The sequence below is a fragment of the Coptis chinensis genome, chromosome 6 (assembly GCF_015680905.1).
Source record: "Coptis chinensis isolate HL-2020 chromosome 6, ASM1568090v1, whole genome shotgun sequence".
Classification (NCBI taxonomy): domain Eukaryota; kingdom Viridiplantae; phylum Streptophyta; class Magnoliopsida; order Ranunculales; family Ranunculaceae; genus Coptis; species Coptis chinensis.
Window position 1 is genome coordinate 23,499,631 of NC_141461.1, and position 22,196 is coordinate 23,521,826.

General features: G+C 35.1%; 1 protein-coding gene and 2 long non-coding RNA genes across 3 annotated transcripts; 2 read left to right on the forward strand and 1 right to left on the reverse strand.

The window, feature by feature from the left end:
* Positions 1 to 1,709: 1,709 nt before the first annotated feature.
* On the reverse strand, positions 1,710 to 3,701 carry LOC147492190 (uncharacterized). Its single transcript, XR_015198711.1, has 2 exons — positions 3,562 to 3,701; positions 1,710 to 2,228 (listed from the first exon to the last, which is right to left on the reverse strand). It is a non-coding gene; the product is annotated as an uncharacterized LOC147492190 (long non-coding RNA).
* A 6,245-nt stretch (positions 3,702 to 9,946) lies between these two features.
* LOC147492191 (uncharacterized) lies at positions 9,947 to 10,306 on the forward strand. The gene has a single exon (XM_086567437.1). It carries the CDS (start codon positions 9,947 to 9,949, stop codon positions 10,304 to 10,306), a length of 360 nt encoding a protein of 119 aa, XP_086423563.1.
* Positions 10,307 to 13,137: 2,831 nt separating this feature from the next.
* LOC147492192 (uncharacterized) lies at positions 13,138 to 15,302 on the forward strand. Its single transcript, XR_015200086.1, has 4 exons — positions 13,138 to 13,371; positions 13,499 to 13,539; positions 14,459 to 14,545; positions 14,721 to 15,302. It is a non-coding gene; the product is annotated as an uncharacterized LOC147492192 (long non-coding RNA).
* Positions 15,303 to 22,196: the final 6,894 nt, after the last annotated feature.

Below are 22,196 nucleotides of genomic sequence, written 5' to 3' on the forward strand. Positions count from 1 at the left end.
TATATATAGTTATTACTTGATGAAATCAACGGTGAAACTTGATGAAACTTATTACTTTATTATAGTTGGTAAGCAGTGGAACACAATAAAAACCCAAATGACCAATTGATCAAGGAGTCAAGGAGTCAAGGGTCGGTTGCCTCCAAAGGAAAGATCTAATGATAGATGCGTTTATGTCTCGAGAGTAATGCCTCACTGAAGACCAAAAAAGGTAGAGAAAATTGGTCAAACCAAAGTTTCACAATAGTCATGTGAGTCACCTCACTAAGATCCCAACATACCATACTGGGGGTGTCTTTAATATTTGAGAAGAGAACCCTTGTCATAAAAGGTATACCTCCAAATGCAGTTAACCAATTCTGACAAATTTCATCCATCTACCTATCTCTCAATGTGTCTCCTATCTACAATAATGATAATTTCAAGCATTCTATGACTCTATGAGTAACAAGTTTAAACAAAGTAATCTTTGTAGCAAGTCATAGAGAGTTCGACTCAACGGAGGAAGAAAAACCACCAACATAATCCTAAAACATGGTGTGGGGTAGGAGATGCTCTAAAAGTTGGAGGGGTGCTGTTGACAAGGAAGAGATGGGCCAATACGACATAAATAAATTGTATAAGACATGAACATGAGTTGATTAGTTTGTCGAATATGATCTTTGGTAGAATGATGACTACCTACTCGCAGAATTTGTCCTATATCTCATCTTCATTACACAAGGGACTCTGAACAACTATTCACATATGAAAGTAGGGTAGAAGTTCGACTTGTCAAGAATTATGAAACTGGGGAATTGACTGAAAGATGAACAAGATTTATTTGTTCGATGACTCAGGAAAAATGAGTGGAGCCAGTGGGCAGTGGCTAAAATAGTTATGCACCCTCCCCTCATGTCTAAAGTTGGTTTCTAAATTCAGAGTAAAATGTAGCGATGAAATTACTTAAGTTGGGACTACATTACTTGTTTCATTCTTTACAAGGAAATAGACCAAGTAACGAACTAACTCCTAAATTTCAATTGAGACAACAAATTTTTTTTTTCCTAAATTAGAGTAACTAACTTATAGGATTGATAATCTGTTAACTTGTCATCCCTAATTCACCGTTATCTATTATTAATCTAAAAAAAATATAAAATAAAAATGAATATTTATATATAGAAAAAATAAAATAAAATATTCTTAAAAAAATCAAAAAAACAAATATCTACCCAAAAAATATATTTAAAAAATCAATAAAATAAATATTTATCCAAAAAAAACATTAAAAACATTTCTTCAAAAAAAATTAATAAAACAAATATTCATCCAAAAAAAATTCTTTAAAAAGATATATAAATTTAAATAAATTAAATAAATATACATATTTTTAAGAATATATATTTTTTGGATAAATTACTTTATTGATATTTTAAAAAGAATATATGTTTAAAAAATATATAAATAATTTTGTTTTAAAAGATTTTTTTTATTAATAATAATAGATAACGGATTAACGGTGAATTTGGATGGCAAGTTGATGGATTACCTTTATTAACCAATTCTATAAATTGGTTGCTCTAATTGACTAAAAAAAACGTTTGTTGCCTCAATTGAAATTTAGGGGTTAGTTTGTTATCCTATTTGGGTAGTTTTCCTTCTTTACAACCTAGTTGCTTAAACAATAAACAATAAAGACAACTACACGATACACATACATGGGTTGATTTGATTTTTTTATTTTTTTTTTTTTAAGTGAAAATTTTATTAATAATAATAACGAATTTTACAAATAATTAGGACAAGTGTGCAACAAGCTGCGCCACAAGTCTTTTATAAATAACAAATCTCATCTTTCTAAAAACAAACTCATTAGAACCAAATTTGTCATAACGCTATCATTCCATAACTTTTGAAATCCCTTTAAGAAATTTCAACAGATCATTTGTTCCAAAACCCGAAAAGTGTCGAAACTAAACGGAATGAAACAATGCTAGTTAGCCCTGCAGACTTCCTCATGCTTCTCCATCTTCCCTGTTGCTGCTCTCTTAGCTGCTTCTCCCACCTCAAAGTCACAATTCCATAAACCATACCAATAGAAAGACTCTAGTTACATCAACACATGCATGTTTTTCCTCAGACCAACTGTAAATTAAGACATCCGCAGGTTGAAGTGTCGATCTGCCTTTATTTAAATCAGTGAGAAAGTTAACAGGATCTTCTTTCTTCACTTGTACTCCAGCCATCTGAAATGCATCACACAAAATATCTCTAACATGATTATGTCGGTATTTTAAACCCGAAAAATGTTTTCAATGTGCTGTATTTTTCAGCCCTCAATTTAAAAAAAAATAAAAATAAAGTTTCAGAGGTTTATAAGTGCATAATTACTTCTACTATAGATGTGAGCAGTTAGTGCATAGCATACAGGTTTGAAACTCTAGTTGAATTATGCCTAGGCACATAATAGATTGATGCAAGGCAAGCATTCAATCCATAGACACAAATTCTACCCTTTCCTAAACTTTGTAAAGTTCTACATGAGTTTGTATAATCATATGGTAACTGACCCGCTCAAGGTTCGTCAGTTACCAGGCAGAGGATCAGCCCTCTACCTACTCAAAGCTCTCCCATAATATAAACGTAATTTGTTTTGTTCTTTTTGCTTGTAAATACAACTATTCTTTAACCAAAAATTAATAATAATAAAGACTGCACTGTCACACAAAAATTGTACTGTACTAAAATTGGAAACGGTGCGAAGACCAATTTGGTTGGGACTAGATTTTGCCCGTGCCGTACGACACAACCCTTCAGCCCAACCAAAGCCCGCCTAGCAGAAGCCCGACTAAAAAAGCCCAACTGCCCACCAAAAATCCGACAGCCTATGTTGACTTCAGTAATAATCTCCTACTTTTGTTGCCCTTTATTATCCTGTCCACACCCAATTAGTTTTTAGATCCGTCACGTCATAAGTAGATCCAAAAGTTAGAAATTATTTTTGGGGGCCCACCTTTCTCTAATTTGTTATATAGATTGCCTTGTCAAGTATAAAACACAAAAAAGATACATTTATTCAATATCAGTATCAATAAAACCAAAATGGTTTATCTAGGGGCGGATCTATGAGTTGGCTGTAGCCCCCCCCCCATCAAAAAACAATTTTATAGTGGTAACTGTTCATAATTTATATCAAAAAAATATCTTAAAAAAAAAAAGTGTGAATTAGTTCCTGTGGCCCCCCTTGGTAGAGAATCCTGCATCCGCCCCTGGGTTTATCAACCCATATTTAGAACATCAAAGAAAGATTACAAGTAAATTAAAAGTTGGTACATGAGTGTGAATATGGTGTCAAGTGTTTTGCAAATAATCAAATGGGTGGTTGAGACTTGAGAGTTCAAACATAATTCCGTATAGCAAACTATACTCCAAAGTTACTTTTCTTATTGACAGTGGGGAATCTAATTCGTGAACAGCACTATATATCTATAAGATCATTATCATGATAAGTTTTGTTGATGATGTCCTGGATGACAAGCAACATGTATTCAAAGAGATAGTTTGTTGAGGGGACCTTACCTTATCTGCACGTTTTTTTTCTAGAAGAATAGTAGAATCACATATCATCTACTCTTCAAAAGCACGTTCCTCTTCTTCACGAATCGAATTTTGGTTCACAGGTTTATTTACTCAAGTCCAAGTGTCCAACTCGATTAGACTTATCGAAATCCCAATCCTTAACACTGATTATGTTCGGACCGGGCCGTGTTTACTCGGGCTCACTTTACTCGGGCTTATTAAGGGCGCAGTATCGAAAAGACAAAAACCTCGGGCTTAGAATTTGGGTCTTGTACCTTGTGGGATTTTTTTCAGATTTTTGCCGGCTAGATTGGGTTTTGACTTTTGACAATATCCAATATGATTCTCGCATGTTTTTTTGCCGCCCCTGCCATCCTTGTTCATCTCTACTACTTAGGGCATCTCCAATGGGGGGTGTAAACCGTATAGAGTGGAAATTTTACATTCTAAATATAAAAAAACTCTCTCCAATGGGAGTACTATACCTTAGGTAATAGTGTATTAGCTAATAGAGAGGGTGGAGAATTCCCCCTCTCGCTATTAGTTAATAAAAAGCCCGGACGTCACTTAAAATAACGTCTGTTTAACTTAAAAACTCGGACGTCACTTCAACACACGTTTGAAGCTTTATTTTTCTGTTTGCGACGGTCTAAGTCCGTCGCTCAGTGATATATTAAATTTAAAAACACGGACGTTGCTTTGAATGACGTTTGGAAGTGGACCACTATTTGTTTTAAGCTTTTGCGACGGACCAAATCCGTTATTTTACATTATTTTGAATGGGCTGTGACAGTTTAAGTCCGTTGCTATCTATTTTTACACATTTGCCTCCACCTACCATTGGAATAGCCAAAATAGTAAATATACACTTTATGTATTTGGGATTTCTCTAGAGTGTATAATCCTATATGGAGCCTATATATATATATATATATATATATATATATATATATATATATATATATATATATATATATATCTAACTCCTATAAAGAAAACGACGGCTTCAACAGTAAATTCATCACGCCATTAATTTTTTTTCCGATTTTATCCCTTGTCAAACACGAATATTACAGCTCATACCATTTTTTGTTTTATTTTTTTTATTTTGTCTTTTTATCTATGTAACTCCTATAAAAAAAACGAGGGCTTCAACTGTAAATTCATCACACCATTAATTTTTTTCCGATTTTACCCCTTGCCAAACACAAATATTACAACTCATGCCATTTTTTGTTTTATTTTTTTTTTTATTTTGTCTTTTTATCTAACTCCTATAAAGAAAACGAAAGCTTCAACAGTCCATAAATTAATGAAAAATAAAATAAAATCGGGGATTGTTAACGGTAAATTCATCACGCCATTAATTTTTTTTTTCGATTTTACCCCTTGCCAAACATGAATATTACAACTCATGCTATTTTTTTTGTTTTATTTTGTCTTTTTATCTAACTCCTATAAAGAAAACGAAGGCTTCAACAGCCCATAAATTAATGAAAAATAAAATAAAATCGGGGATTATTAACGTGGCGGAGACACGTACAAAAAGGCTAGTAACTTATAAGGGGCTTAGACGAGTTAGCCGTTTGAGCTGTAACTCTGTTCTGCCAATTCGTCATTTTCTGACACGTGTTATAAGAGCAGTTTGAGCCGCTTAAAATTTTTGGGTGTCTCGCACATATTTAAGGATTTGTAAACACTACCACTATAAAATTTTGGAGCTTTTCGGTTCTACTATTTGGCCTGTTCAATGGCTCCACTATAAAGTTTATTATTATATTTTAGTTTTTTAATCCATATAAAACAACAAATTAGGACCCTACCACATAATTAAAGTAAAAATTGAGATTCACGTTCAAAGCACGTGTGCAATTGCTGGCTTATATTAGACAACTAGGTGTATTTTGACAAAATACTTAGAGCCTGCACTTGTTGGAGAGCAACTTATTTTGCCATATATCAAGCTTTCTGTGAACCAAGGCCCAAAATATCAAATTCGGTGAATATTTCGGTGTATTCAAAAATCGATATATATTGAAAATATTGGAGATATCATTTTTTTAGTTGACCAGTCAAAATTTTATTTTATATGTCGATATATTGGAAATATCGTCGATTATATCGAAAATATCGTTGATTATATCAGAAATGTCGTCAATATATTGGTCAAAGTCAACAATAGTTAGTCAAAGTCAACAATATTGGTCAAAGTCAACAATTTATATCGTATATATCGGTCGATATATATCGTTATATCGGAAATTCCGATATATATCGGGGAAAAAATAGTTCAATATTCGGTGGATATATATCGGATATATCGATGTCGGTGTACCAAAAAAAAGATATATATATCGGCGATATATCAGATATATCGACGATATATCAGATATATCGACGATATATCAGATATATCGGCGATATTTTGGACCTTGTTGTGAACAAGTTTTATAATGCGATTGCAACCAGATTTATTGTTGTAGGAAGAACCAAGAGGTAAACCTTTGTACTTGCAAGGGAATTTGTCCATTACTACTTTAGCTGAGATTATTAAGAGGACATAGGGGAAGAAGATATCCCCTAAAATTTTCTTACCACAACTTTCCACAATATGAAGAGCATTCCCAATGCAAGCAGCAACTTGTTACCTCCACATAGGACTATTTTCCCTCATAGCTATTTTGCTGGTGAAAAGCTATTAGGGGTTGCCCAATGCAAATGCAACTTTAAAACTTCGGACGGAATGTTTCATTTCGTCTGAAAGTTTTACACCAAGACGGAATGAAACATTTCATCTCGTATTTTATAACTAGACGGAATGAAACATTCTGTCCCATAAGTCTAATTTAACAGACTTGAAACAGACGAGATAACTTCATCTTCTCCACCTCCATTACAATTTTGTTGCAATTTCTTCAATTAAATCTCACACTGAATGACGATTCCCCACATGTCTCACCACATCAAGAGCGTAGTAGATGGTTTGAAAAATGCAAAATTACAAAAGAAAAAAAGGGGGCGAAAAGAATCGTCGTCAACGACTTGAAATGTGGATGAGGAGGACAAAATTGAGTTTGGCTTTAACTTTCCACCACGTTGTGAAGTCGACCAACACCCACCATTAGCGTCAACATCTGTCCAACACATAGCAAATAGAGTATCGGCGTCTCAAGTAAGTTTTAGAATTTTTTTTTATTTTAATTATTATTATTTTTGTTAGTTTATATCAAGTTTGTTGTTATGTAATTAGTTTGAATTTGTTGCATTGCGTTAAAAAAATTTGGGTTGAAATTATATCGTGTTGAATAGTTTGTTGTATTGTGTAAAATGAATGTAGGCAATACACCTATGGAAAATGTGTTGCACACTTTCAAATGTAGTGTCATGGTGGCGTTGTTTGAGATCAAAGATGGACCCTAACTTTGTCATGGTTACTAACATTATTACCGCCACACCATTTGAATTGGGAACTTGTTAGATTCAAATTTGGGGCAAAATGATCAAGCATTAATGTTGTTTTGGATAGTTGAGCGGTGGTGGCAATCTACCCACATGTTCCATTTCCCATGGGGTGTGCTTGGGATTACCCTTCTTGATTTCACCATGCTCATAGGTATCCCTATTGGTTATGGAGATGTCTTTCATTTTGATGAAAATTTGGAGGCTTTTACTACTGCAATGAGTTTCTTTGAAAGTTTTGATATTATAGAAGATGATGAGGAAGACGTGTTCTTTAGATTATCGGCTGAGCACTTTAAGGGAGGAGGTATAAATATGAGTTGGTTTACTTCAAGATACTTAAATATGCTAAAGGAGAAGTCGAGGGACTATCACATTGGCATTGAGTCGATCGAAGTATATGTACGTGCCTTCCTATTTTACTTTGTTGTTGCGGTACTATTTGAAAACTATGATAGTTTCTTACGTATCGGGTGGATGGCAGTTGTCTTAGACGTAGAGAGGATGTGAGATTATGACTGGGGCCAATCGATTTTGGTGTACCTTTTTACCTTTGGCTAGACCTCGCAGTTGAGACTAAACCCGTTAAAGGCAATTTGTGCGGCTTTGTTTGGATTATACCAGTAAGTATAATTTATTAAGTTATTGTTTCATCTTATTTATTTATCTAGTTATTGATGTTGGCATGTTTATATTTATGTTGATATTGTATTTTATTTATTGATTCAGTATTGGTGGTACGAATATTTTCATCACGTAATGCATCCTGTGTTGAAGTCATTGCAACAGAATGAGACTCATGACATAATTCCACGTCTTCAAGCATGGGGGTTTCATCGTAGGCAGAGAGGGTATAATGATCTATCTCATAATATTCATAACACTCATTAACATATTGAGTTGTTAGGTGCTACACAAATTGAGTGGCAACCCTGGGCCTCTTCCTTCATCTTTCAGACCCCTTATAAGGATATTTCATATGTGTTCCAGAGAACACTGAGTATCGTAGATTGTCATATATGTGTCACAGAGCAAGGTTTATTTCTCAGCGACGAGTGATACTTGTAGAGTCAGTAACTACATGGTACCTTAGGGATCTATGTTAGCATCATGCAAGTAATATCTGGAGAGATTGTTATACCCTACCCACCACCCCTAGATATGACAACCTCTGGTATTCCTCTTGCAACTCTTGCACACCATATATCAAACCCAAATGATTGGCCTTATGCAACAGCTTACATTTTTACGGGAGACTATGATTTGTATTGGAATAGGGTCTAGGTGCGTTATACCAGGGCCCCAACTTTGATGGGGTTACTTCCGAAGCATTGAGGCATAACATTCATTTCCCATAAGGAGTGGAGTTGCCACAGTCACAGGCCAGGGTGTTTCATGATATTGAGATGCCGCAAAGAACTCCACAAATAATTGATGAGTCTAACCTTTAGCACTGGAGCATGATTACTTCTCAGGGGCAAGAGATGAGCATACATATTCCACCAGCAAATGCCGCATTGGTCATAGATTTGTCATAACAGTTTGAGCAGTTAGCCATGGTTAGTATGATTTAAATTTGTCAGAACAGGAGGAAGTAAGGTTGGAGCTCCTTAACTACAACTCTCTGACTTATGTTATACGTGAGTTGTTCATGGAGTCTTCTCGTCAAAGTTTTGAGTACTTACAGCTTGAGCGAGATCGAGCGTTGCTACTTTAGAGACGTGTGCAAAATTTGGAGGAAGCTAGCTGCTGCTTCGTTGGGAAAGGCCACACCTCAGGCTGAACCAAAAAGGTGACAACGACGTAGGGGGAGAGCTCTTCAAGCCAGGCTTATGGTAGGGGAAGGAGGTCTCAATAGTTATTCGTAGTTAAATTCTTATTGTTTGTAATAACTGTGCGTCGTTACTTGTAATATGGCGTTTGGGATTGTTGTTTGTAATTCTATTTTTATTATCGTAGATATTTAGGAAAATATAGGCATGTTTTGTATATGAATATGTCAATAAAACAAAGGAGGTTAGGTCAAACTTTTTTCAGGAATTATAATTTAGTTTTATTATTATTATGTTCTCAAATGTGTTTTATCAAAAAAAAATGTTCTAAACTTCGTTCCTTTTTGTATCCTTTTTCTAAAACAATTGTCCAGTTCTCATCTTCATTCCTTCTTGCTTCCATATGCAAAAACAAATATGTATGGTTTAGACCGATACATACAAAAGCCGTGCAGTGGAAATGACCTATTTTCCAGACGGGATGTTTCATTCCATCTCTGTCTACCAGACGGAATGAAACATCTTGTCTGGAAAACAGGTCACTTCCACTGCAGCTTTTGTACGTACATTGAAATTATTGATGGGGCTTTTGTACATTGAAATTATTGATTGTACTATTGAGGGTATGTGTTGCCATATAAATCCACCATGATCAGTATAGTACATTTGGATAGAATGTGTTGTCAATTAGAGAGTGGTCCAAAATCTAGCTATCATATATGGATACTACATATTTCGTTTTACTCATCTTCCAGATCAAACAACCATCTTCTTCCCCATAACCAAGTGATAAACTATTGAAAAAAATATCTAAGCAAGATAAAATTGCATTCAACCAAAGTTTATTTGCATCTAGTAGTAGTTCGTCTTCTGATGTTGATGACGCTCAAGATGACTACATGGAAAGAGTAAGAGAAGAGCATAATGTTATGGTTAGGCAAAGGAGGAGGAGGAGGCAATCATTATACAATGTTGGGGAATTAATAGCTCAAACAGTCATTGGAGATGTTTATATAGACAAACGAGGTAGATCTGTGTTAGGCAAAATATATATGTTTAGAGATGGTGGTGATGTACGTAAACAAGCTATACCGAGGGATTATTTCACAACACCTTATAGGTAGCCTCCTCATAAGTTTAGACGAAGGTACAGAATGCAAAGAGACATTTTCTCGTATATGTTAAAATCTGTTACAGCATTCGACTACTACTTCCAAGACAAAGTGGATGGAGTGGGTCAGCAAGCAATTTCTGGGTTGCAGAAGAGATTAGTTGTAGTTGAACAATTAGCAACTGGTTGTTCATCTTATTCAATTGATCAGTATTTTCAACTTAGATATTCTACAGTAGCTGAATCTCTTAAGCGATGGTGTAAATCAACCACAGCATTTGAGGAAGAGTACTTGAGAAGGTCAACTGAGGCAGACACGGCTAGAATATTAGCTAAAAATGCTGAAATGGGTTTTCTAGGAATGCTCGGATTAATCAATTATATGCACTGTGTAAGACCCTAAATTATTTTTCCATTATTTCGTAACAATATTAAGCATTTCGGAATTTGAAATTTATTTCTGGGTCAACGGGCTAATAAATGTGAGCTTGACTTTTTGATAGAAAATAGAAAATAGGGAAAACAAGTATTTTGAATTTTGAATTTTTTGTAAAGATTTTTAATAATTGGAAAGTTTTCAAAATAGATGCTAATATAAGGTATGTAATAAATATAATATTTTTAATAGAAAATAATATTTTGTATTAGGAATAGAAATATTTGGTAAAATAGGAAGTTTCCAAAATATTAAACAGAATATAAATTCTTAAGAATGGAATGGTTTATCAAAAATTTAGGATTTTTCAGAAAAATAAGTTTTTGCTTAGAACTAGACAAGTTAACTAAAAGAAAGAACGGAGACACGGATCGTGCGTCTTCTAGCTGGCTCGAAATCAATTTTCTTTCATATTCTAGATACGTTTTTTCGCGATACAAAGTGAGTAGTTATTTTGCTATTTCATTGAACCTATAGTTGTTTTACGTGTATACAGAGATATTTATTTCTGTCCAAGGTTTTCATTTTATTTATGCTTATTCTCCTGTTATTATTTGGTGTCCTATCGTATTGTTAAAACTCTGTTGAAACTCTGAAATTGATATTGAACTGTCGAAGCTTTATGGGCCGTTAATGGCGTCGCGAGCCCAAAATAATGGAATCGTCCTGCCTTTTTTTTGTTTGAACTCTTTTGCTATGGTTTGAATTTTATTGTTGTGTATGGTTGAATGATGTTTGGTTGATTAAGGGTTGATGTTGGGTTGATTTAGTGCTGGAGGGGGGTGCTATTGAAGCTTGGAAAAAAGCTTGGAAAGGGCGTTAATGGCGGTCGAGATCTGTTGGGGAGTGATTTTGAAAGTTAGTGAAATCGAGTTGGGTGTTTATTAAAGGGGTAGGGTTTTGGTCTAGGAGTCAAACCGCTGGGATGAGGGTGGCTGAAGAGAGGAGTGGTGGTGGCTGGAATTCGCGCTGGTGAGGGTGAGGGGAATCAAGTTTGGTTAGGTCTAGGGGTTTGGTTTTCCTTGGGGTTCAAAACCGAATTGTTTCGGTTAGGTTGGAGTGCCGGATGAGTGGTAGAGGAGACCTGCTCACCAGGTGAGGAAGACGACCTGTTAGCTTAGCTGGGCCTTGGGCCAAAAAGTTTGGTTTAAGTTGTTGGGCCGGATTCTATTCTTTTGTTTTGGGCCGGAACTGAGTTAGATTGTTTGGTTGGGCCTTGGGCCGAAATTTGTTTAGTTTGTTTTGGGCCAGTTTCATTTTAAGTGGTTTTGGGCCAGTTTCTACTCTTTTGTTTTGGGCCGAACCATTTAGTTTTCTTTGGGGCTGGTTTCTAATTTTATGTGGGCTGGTCTTTATGTCCCCAATTGGGTCAGGTTGAATAAATAGGATGTTTAGACTCTTGGATTTTGGTTTTGGGTCTTGATTGTGGACTATTGACTGTTTATTTACGTTACTTTTTATGTTGTAAATTGTATGGACAAGTCCAATGATAAAATGTTGTGGAAGCCTGTATAAATGGGTTAGTCATTATCTAAGAAAGATTTGACGTTGATATTGTGTATTTATTGACACGTGACGAGAGTGAAATTGTAAGAGACATGATATTCCTAAAACGCTATAAAAATGTTATGCGGTACGTTTGGAGAAATTGTGACGTTATGTGGTATGTTGAAATTTTTGTTCTGTTAAATGATATCATATGTTAGGATATCTATTAAATGCAATATCTTTGAGAAATAAATGTAAACGATCCATCATTATGTCTGTGAGATGCTACTATGAGGTAGTATAATATTTGTGGATATTTCCCACGGGATTATGGCTTAGTGCAATAATTTATTTGGCACGCAAAAGAATGAAAGTTGTTATGAGATATATACGTATGATACCTGAATAAATTATATAACAAAAATCCTGAAACCTAGCTACCACAACTCATGTGATTGGCCCATGTGAAGGGCGTACGTGATTTGATTGGTACTTCTGGCGTTTTAGTGAATCTGAATGGCCCTTTTGGCGTAGCCGAATAGTGGTTTGATTATTCCGTTTGCAAAATTAGAACGAGACATGCGATATTTTATGCTAATAGTGTCAATACCCGCGTAATGATGTTCGTGTGGGGGTTACCTGGTATGCGATATCCCGCTAAGGGTAATTACGCATGGAGTGGTTCATTACGTGAGGGGAGGCATGTGGATGTACATGCTCGGCGTTGGAGAGCGATTGTGGTAGCCAGGAAAACTAGGTAAGACATAGAGATGACGTGATTCTAGAGACACTTGAAGAAACTCTAAACAATAATTGTGATGATATATTAAAGTGTACGTTAAATCTATAATAAATGATGTATTGTGATTTAGGTTGCATTCACAATGGTTTTGCAGAAGGGTGGGCTAAATTGATTATTGATGCAGGTGTGACCCACTCTGTGATTATAGAGTAAGTTTTAGTTTTGTTCTTTTATTATTAGATGTAGTTGATTTAGTACGGTTTGAAACTAAGACGAGGAACTAAATGTCTTATTATTATTGAATTGGAAGCTAAGGCGCCTCAGTGGAGGAACTACCTGCCTTAATTATTGTAAGTAAGAATATTGTATTTGTCCTTGGAAGTTCACTACACCAGAATTTTAGAAATAGGACACACTTTTACTATATACCCCGTCTCCAATTAGGAATGAGAAATATCGTCATAAGTCCTTTGAACACCGTCGTACTTGTTTTTTAGGTTGACTAAGGTTGACTGAAGGACATTAGTTATCGTCCCAAAATAGAGACAAGATTTATTGTCTTTCCCAGTTTCGGTGACCGTCGTAGATGAATTTTTTGAGAAGGCGATTGCCCACGCGCCCAATATTTCACTATCCCGCCCAATAATTCTTTCTTTCACTAACCCTAACCCTAGTGTAAAAGGAAAGTGAAGGGTTGGTGGGAGGGCTCTGAAGTAAAGCTTTGTTAGGTGTCACTTAATAGTGAGAGCTTCAAATCTTTCTCAAATCGGCAAGAGCTACATATCTCTCTCTCTCAAGTTTGGTAACCCCCTCATCTCTCTCTCTCTATCATCAATTTTCGTTTTTGTTCAATACCTCAATTTCTAAACCCCAATTTCCATTATAGGGTTTCTTATATATATATTATGATGTTTTACTTTTATTTTCAGCTTGCAATTCTCGAGGGTCTACTCTACATGTTCACTTCAAGGTAACTTTTTTTCTTCTTCTTTCCTGATTTTAGATTTGTTATTATTCATTTGTATACAGATTAATGAGGATTAGCTTAAAACTAGTATATGTTGTACATGAAATGAAAACTTGGAAAGATGAGTTTTTTTTATAAACTTCATTGCTGACGTTATGGACTGAGGGAGCTCTCTATTGTTGAAAGAGTGAACAAACCCCTTCACTAATTTGCCGACACAGTTTTAGGTGCGCACTCTACTGCCTTGAGATGTATGATTTGCTTCTCAATATAGTATTGTTGTATCCCTGGGCTGCGTAGATATGGGTTGGGTCAGTGGGTTTAATCATTCTTTTGTTGTTGAGGGTGGGTTATTCAAATTGTTTTTTTGTTGTGAAGATTGCAGCTTTGTCAATGTATACCTAAAAAATGGCCTGGTCAGATTAGCTGTACTGGTTTTTAATTTGGTATTAAGGTGTTGTGAAATATGAACTTGGAAAGGAAGTTTTGGTTATCTTGATTTTAAGCTACTAAAAATTAAAGATATAGTTATTCGTGTATGCCTATAACGAAGATAATGTGGAGATAATATGTGAAAATAACATGTTTATACTAGATATTTCTAGATATAAAAAAATTGAATATTTTTCAATTTTATTTATAGTTGAGTGTTTGAATTGTTTAACTTTACCTTATATATAGTAAAGTGTTTGAAGGTTGTCTGTTTAAGTTGTCTCGTTACTTTTGAGTGTACTTTTTCGTGACTACATACTGATCCACATACTAAAGCACATCTTTTTCATATAAAAAAGATATATTAGCTCAGCGCTCTTAGCATATATATATTTTTATTATACAGAAGAATTGGAGAATGTTCAAGCATCTTGAGACCCCCCACCCCCGGTAAAATAAACTCTCTAGTAACTGTTGAGTCTTTTTGCAGGAATGTGTAATGCAGTTCTTGGCGCAAAAGACCGTCATATATGTCACTCATCAATTGGAGTTCTTGGATGCTTCAGACCTTGTTCTGGTATGTCATTAGCATTAATTTGATACCATATATTTCAATAACTCGCCTCAATTTTGAATGGCGCCAATACTAACAATATGTAATAGATGTTGTTGTACCAGCATGACTTTAAGAGAAATTGCAACACCCTTTACACTGACATCACAATTCTTTTTTGCCTATCCCCCGATCCCAGGTAATAAAAGATGGGAGCATTGTTCAGTCAGGAATTTATGAATATCTGATTGCAGACCCCTATGGTGAACTGGTCAGACAAAGGGCTACCAACAGACAATCCCTATGCCAAGTTACTCCACATGAAGATAACATATTGTTTACGTGTGGAACCAATCCGATCAATCAAACTGATCACACAGAAGACAAATGGCCAAATCTGATATTAAATAACAATAAAGAGGAAGTAACAGAAACCGGCAGACTGGCAGAGTGTAGTGGCAAGTTTATTCAACCTTTGTGTCTTCAGCATATAAAGGATCTCTTATACCTGTTATTCTTCTCTGTCAAGTACTTTTCCAATTGCTACAGATATGAAGCAACTATTGGATTGCTTTGGCAACCAAGGAGGAAAGTGTATTAAGCAGAAAAAAGCTCATAGAAGTGTTTGTCCTGTTGTCTAGCGGGAGCTCTATATTTTTCTTGGGAAGGGATGTTTTGCTTGCAACCATTGCCATTGAGACTGCTCAGAGGCTCTTCCTTGGCATGATCAACTCTGTTTTCTGAGCACCTGTTTTATTTTTCTATTCCACACCCTCGAGTCAAGTACGTAACAGGGAGGGTAAGTCAACCTTGAACACATGAAATGCTAGTTACATTTCATTGCTTGCATTCTATTTGATTTTTTTGATTGGGATTATATGGGGTTAAGAGTTAAGCTAATTACGAATGTCACATGAGTTCTCCCACCCATTGGTCTCTCGTCCATCCCTCGTTCTCCGTCCCAGTTCCCTTTCCAGCTGTCTCTCTCTCGCTAGCAAGAAAATAAAGGTAATATTTTTTTTTCGTTTCTATTTAAGAATGAACTGGTATATTCTTAAAGTTATATAATAATTTTATTTTACTAAATATTGTGCAAATACGTCAATTGGGAGTAACCCATCATATCACTTGAAACTTGAATTTGAAAGGACTTATTTGTGTGTATGTGACTAGCGATTGAGTTGTTTAGTTTATCAGCTGATAAACAAGTTCTTTTATAAGCACCTAGCTGTTTGGACACATGTCTAATAGGGTACAAAACTAACCCCACAACTAAATCAATGCCATAGGTTCCTGAGACAAAGTAACAGTTGTGGAAAAAAGTACCTTTGTTAAAGTTTCATGCAAGAATTGGTGTGAAATCTTTCCTTTTGAAGTTTTAGGCCCCACTTTGGACTGGTTTTGGTAATCTTGCGGAAGATAAAAAGGAGTTGAGCCGTGTAAGGGGGAATCCCTGAGTTTGGTTGTGTTGCATTGTAGTTACTTACTATATCTCTTGAGGTTATTTTCGACTTAGATACGCGTAAGTTTAAGTTACCTTCTTGTTCTTATATGTCTTATTTAGTTCGAACTCATGAACTTACTCCATCTTGTTCCTTGAAAGGTTTTTATGAGTATTGATGCATGTTATATTTCTCATATATTGACTGGATTGCAACCACAAACCCTATGAATGAAAAAGACTCTTTTTCTTAAGCTATTAGAACTATATGTATTCGGCTCTTTTCAATTGCATATAGACCCAACGTTGAAGGCTCTTCAGTTGGTTACAAAACCAATTTTAGCTGACTATTTGCATACACTGAGTTCTGTTTTCTAGGTGATCGCCTTGAGTTTAATTTGTTAAATAACCTAAATCATCTCCTAATTTGAATGTATATCTTTGTAATTTGGCAGGTTGTTCATCAAGCATTACATGTTTTAACAAATATTCTTTCTCCTAAACTGGAAAATGACTATGCGCATATACTAGAAGTGTTTCTGGAAAACCGTGGTATCTTGGTTCTATTTGAAATCCTTTGCTTTGACTTTGTTGGGGATCTGGATGTCATTGATTCCTGCCCCACTGTTGTGTGTCGAATACTTATTGGCTTGTCAGGTGACAAGAGAATTGCTGATTCATTGAATAGTCTGGAGGTAAAAATTTCTTACTCTGGCATTCACTTTTACTTTTAAGTGCTAATTCCAGCAGATTATGAAATGCAAAAATTAGTGAAATCAGTCTTATATTTCAATATAGCAATGTTATACGTCACTGTAAAAATCTTGAAATAGATTTTAGAGAACCATTTCCTTTCTTTCTATGGATATAGGTAGTAAAATATTTATGTAGATATTGTGGTGTAGGTTAGTTTTAGATGAAGTTTGATAAGTATGTACCGAACCGTTATGGGCATGACCCGATTAAAATTTTTAGTCTTATTTTTCATAATTTTTCTCCACCATATATTTCTATTACCTTATGCAACATTGCAATATTTAAAGTTCCAAAATAAGATATGCCAAATATATATGTAATATTACGATATTTTTTTACATAATAAAAATATGGTTTCTATCTAAAGTAAAATCCTCCTTTACAAATTTGGATTTCAAATCATTCATTATGCCTTTTGGATTTGTGTACCTTGTTTAATATTTATATAACAAAAATTATGATCCAATTATAAAAAATAAAATAAAAAAAAAACTCAGTTCATCGGGTTGAAATTGAGCTTATTGGTTCAGAACGAATCGGATCTGGAATCAAAAAAAAGTTTTCGGTTCGGTTCTGGTTCTCTAACTCAAATATCCATTCGGATCGGGTCCGATTCTGGGTTTGTATTGTTGAAAAGCGGATCGGTTTTGGATTTGCATATATCCGGACCGATCCAACCCATTGCCAGCCCTATACTTAACATCCAAGAACAACAACTCGATCCCATCTAGCTATGAAATGTTGTAGGGGAAATCTCTGAATACTGTGGCTAATATAATTTTTCCTAACGTTGTTATGATAGTTAACTGTTCATAAACAATGAATATAAATAGAACTTGTCAACAATCAAAGCATTTTACTATGTATGTTCCAATTGACAGTCTCGTTTTAGATTGTGGAGAAGCTATCACAGCTTATTATAGATTGCTTTGGACACACCCTGGTGGTGGCGGGGGAAGCACCGGTTTGAACTTGGCGCAAGCAGCAGATGTTTTGATTGCGGTAATTGTCAAAATTCTGTCGTCATATTCAAATATGTATCTTATTTTGTTCCAAGAAAAGCAGACCAGAAACATCTCCACGGACTCAGATACCATTTTTTTTTCATTGTTGTAGACCATAACAACTTCAGGCCGTGCAAATACCTCAGATACAATTGATGCTTCTGGCTGAGTGGCTTTCTTTGCCTCTGAAAATGCAGTAGGGACAAATTGGAAAGACATCTTGCAGATGCATAGATGTTTGACATGGCATGGATGGTTACACACAATGGCCGCCATAAAATATGATACTAAATTTGTATGTAGAGGTATGTTAGCATGAATTCCTAAAAAATTGTGATCTATTTTTTTTTTTGACTTCGGATACCTTTTTGTCATGTTGATTTGTTTGTTTTCCTTGCATGAAATACCCTCTCTTCATGAGTCACCATTTTGTGTGCCTGTGTTGATTAATTCCTAGTTTTTGTATATTCCTCCTGGGAAATGATATGTATCCTTATTAGGGAAATCCTCCTCGGAAAATATATAGATTCATTACACATTTATAGTTTTATATACTTTTCAATAATCTAGGAAATGAGCTATCAATGGTATTGTTGAGATGGTATTGTTGTCACTACTCGTTATTATGCTATTAGTGTAACTCTAATTTGCAGTGATAGAAGTTTCGGTATTCTCCTACATTCGTTATGTTTGTGTAAATGAGCTGATCAATTCCTTGATTGTTTTGTTTCTTGAATGTTTGTTTGATGATTGCAAGGTTCACAAAATTGAAACTTTATTGTTGTTATCACTACTCGTTTAAACGGGTAAGTTTCTACGAACATGAGAATTATATCATCTTGAATATGTACATTTTTTTTTCTCGAGTCCTTCATATGATAGTGTTAAACTCGCTTTCACGGCAACTCTTACATGATAGTTTCAATGATAAATATCCTACTAGATACTTAAACCTTGATGTTTTCAGTAGTGCCCTTTGTGCTAATTATTTGATTTTAGTGTTTAATATATGAATGCTATTATTAGGTATGGTATCACGGCAACTCTTACATGATAGTTTCAATGATAAATAGCCTACTAGATACTTAAACCTTGATGTTTTCAGTAGTGCCCTTTGTGCTAATTATTTGATTTTAGTGTTTAATATATGAATGCTATTATTAGGTATATGGCCATAAGTAGTCTTGTACATTAACATCTAGGTTCATTCGGACAAACCGAAGTCTACACTTGCTGGAGTGGAGCTGCACTGATAAGGCTCCTGCCATGTTGTACGTTTGCTTATGCTTTGGCTAGCTGCTTGTTCCATCTCTAGAAAATAAATTCTCGAGGCTCTTTACCCTCATGAAAGGTTGTGCGACTCAATGAAAGACCAAATTGCGTAAAAGTGATGAAGATGGGAATTTCAAAGCACAAATTGTTTTTTTTTCCCATTATGTTCTTATTATGCCTTGTGTACTTTAAAAGCTTAGTTATCTATTGGCAATCAACAGCTTGAAAACATTGTAAATTTTGGAAAACCAATGTATAATATATCAAATTTTGAAATGTGTTGTTTTAGTATATTTGTGTAATTGATTTTATGATATAAGAATCATGTAGCGATGTTGGTGAAAAAATAGGTTATACCAAAAAAATTAATTATTTAAAAAAAAAATACTTTAAACAAATACTTTCCTAAGACAATACACTACGAAAATGTGTGTCCTAAATTTAAGACGAAAATTTACGATGGTTCAGTACGTTCTAGATTTGAAAATAAGTAGTGCTAGGAAAAAGGAAATTTGCGACGGTTTTAAATGTCCTATAATTAACGACGGCGTTAAGTGTCGCATACCCGTCGCATTTCTAATTCGCTTTACCACGCATTTTCCCGTCGTTAATATTAACGACAGGGCTATTCGCGACGAACTGTAAGACACCATTTCCCGTCGTAAATCTCGATTTATGACGGCAATTTCCGTCGTTTTTGGCATTTTTTTGGTGTAGTGGTTAAGACGCCTCGGTGGAAGAACTAACTGCCTTATGGATTGTGTATGTATATGTATAAATATATTTTATATTTTAGGGCTACTCATACCAGCATTGTTTATAATACTAACATGATTTGCATGTTTGCTTATCGGGTGTGTTCATAAAATGAACCCAGTTGATAAGTCTTGACAGGATTAGTGTTGAAGACGGTTGGTTACTGCTTGTGGTTTGCGTTAGCGTCCCATTACAGGATATGTTTTGTTTTCCCTTGAGGTGCAATAGATTTTAATTGAGACAATGTTGTTTTGTATTTTCCGTTGTAATTATAATTAAAGAGTTGTTGAAAGGAAATTTGTAACTTAATCATATTTGTGGATTTTTGTAATGAAGAAGACTTTTGTTTATTTAAAAATTTTATTGGTTTCAAATTATTAGAATAAATAAATAGATGATGTGTTTTTGGAAGTAGAGAGTGCATCACACCTCGAAAATCAAAGAGTCGGGAACAAATATTGTTTTTCCGATTTTGTCAAAATTCGGAGTGTGACACACTGGGTGTGAAAGAATTACCCAACTGGATGGGATCGGCAACATGTGGGGGTACAAGAAAGAACCAATTCTTGTGCTTGAAGTTGTTGCAGCCAAACATTGTTGGATATGACATTGCTTCATCGGCTTACCAAATTCGCATAATGATATTAACGTGCTTCATCGTTCTCATGTTTTTGAATCATTAGAGTAAGATGAATCTCTTGCTGTTAATTTTAATGTGAATAGTAATACCTACGATATGAGATATTATCTTATTGATGGTATTTACCCTTAATGGGGAACATTTGTTCAATCCATTCGTTATCCAACAAATGGTCATGAAAGGGTCTTTAGTCAACGTCAAGAAGCTGCAAGAAAAGATATTGAAAGGATGTTAAGAGTTTTGCAGACAAGATGACATATTATTAAGGCTTCTGCGCGTTGTCATAGCATTGGGGTTCTTGGGGACATAATGAAGGCATGCATTATAATGCATAATATGGTTTTTGAGAATGAACGTGAAAGTGGAGTGTGGAATTGGAAATGTAGGAGGACTGAAAAAACTACCTGAGCTCTACCAGGAATAGGATAGTTTTCATTTTATCTATCAGATGATTCAAGTAAGAAATAAAATTAAAAATGAAGTTACATATACTAATCTTCAAAGGGACTTAGTTGAGCATGTGTGGAATTAGACTGGTAGAGAAAACATTCCCAATGCACCGGCACCAATTTATGATCCAAGTTTATCGAATGCAGAGGGAGAAGGAGGACAAAATGGAAATGAAAGTGAATGAATGTGAACTAAGTGAATTAATTTTATGTTTTAATATGATCGAGTTGTGTTTAATGTAATTCCAAAAGTGAACTATATATTAAGTTCCAAAATATGATGTATTTCCTATGTATTTTAATTTTATTGGTAATTGTATTTCTATAAAATGAATTATCTCGTTTAATTAAACATAGTGCATAGTTCATTAATTATACATACATTGAAAAGAAAATACATAGTGCATCAATTAAAAATACATTGAAATCAAAATACATGGTGCATTAATTAAAAGAAGATACTAGATATTACATAAACTCAGTTAGAGCTAGAACCACCTCTAGCCCTTTCCCATTCAACACATATTTCAGCTTGTGATTGTAATGACCCGCCCCCATCCTACCACATCGATACTGTCCCTACTTATTAGTCACTGCGGACATTCGACAGTGTGGGGTTTTCAAACTCTGGACAACAGCTTCCCAGGAGGTCATCCATCCTTAGACTACTCCTACCTGAGCACGCTTAACTATGGAGTTCTCACCAACCCCACAGCCAAACGATCCGGAAAAGGCCTCGATGTTAGGATTGTACGTACTTCCACATTCGTTCCCTGACTAACGACTTCATTAGAGACTTAGTCTTTACATTAAGTCTAAATGACCGATCTCAATTGAAAGCTTAAGTGGTTACCTGAACGGCTCACATGTCCAGTTAGCCACCTAGACAACTCACAGCTCCAGTTAGCCACCTGGACGGCTCACAGGTCTAGATAATCACCTAAGTCGGTCACATGTTCAGTCAACCAGTCTTATCTAGTGAGAGTCCTAGATGACTCACAGTTCTAATTAGCCACCTGGACGGCTCACATGTTAAGTTAGACATCTAGACTGGACGGCTCACATGTCTGGTTAATCACAGTTCCAGTTTTTTACCGTTTTGACTTTCTAACCGTTGCTGGATATAAACTAGCCGTTAGGACTCCAGACGAGATGTTTTATTTCGTCTGGAGAAAAAAAAAATATATCAAGACGGGATGTTTCATTCCGTCTAGTGAGTTTTGTAATTTGGACGGAATAAAACATCCTGTCCGAAGTTCATAACTCAGCAGCCATCTCCGTAGCAAATGCTACTTTCATTGTTACTTAGTGAAATACTATACATATTTATTTTCATTGTCACCCTTGCATTTAACCA

Excerpts from the sequence above, each read along its gene's own strand:
- LOC147492191 (XM_086567437.1), top strand. The coding sequence starts at position 9,947 with ATGCAAAGAGACATTTTCTCGTATATGTTAAAATCTGTTACAGCATTC.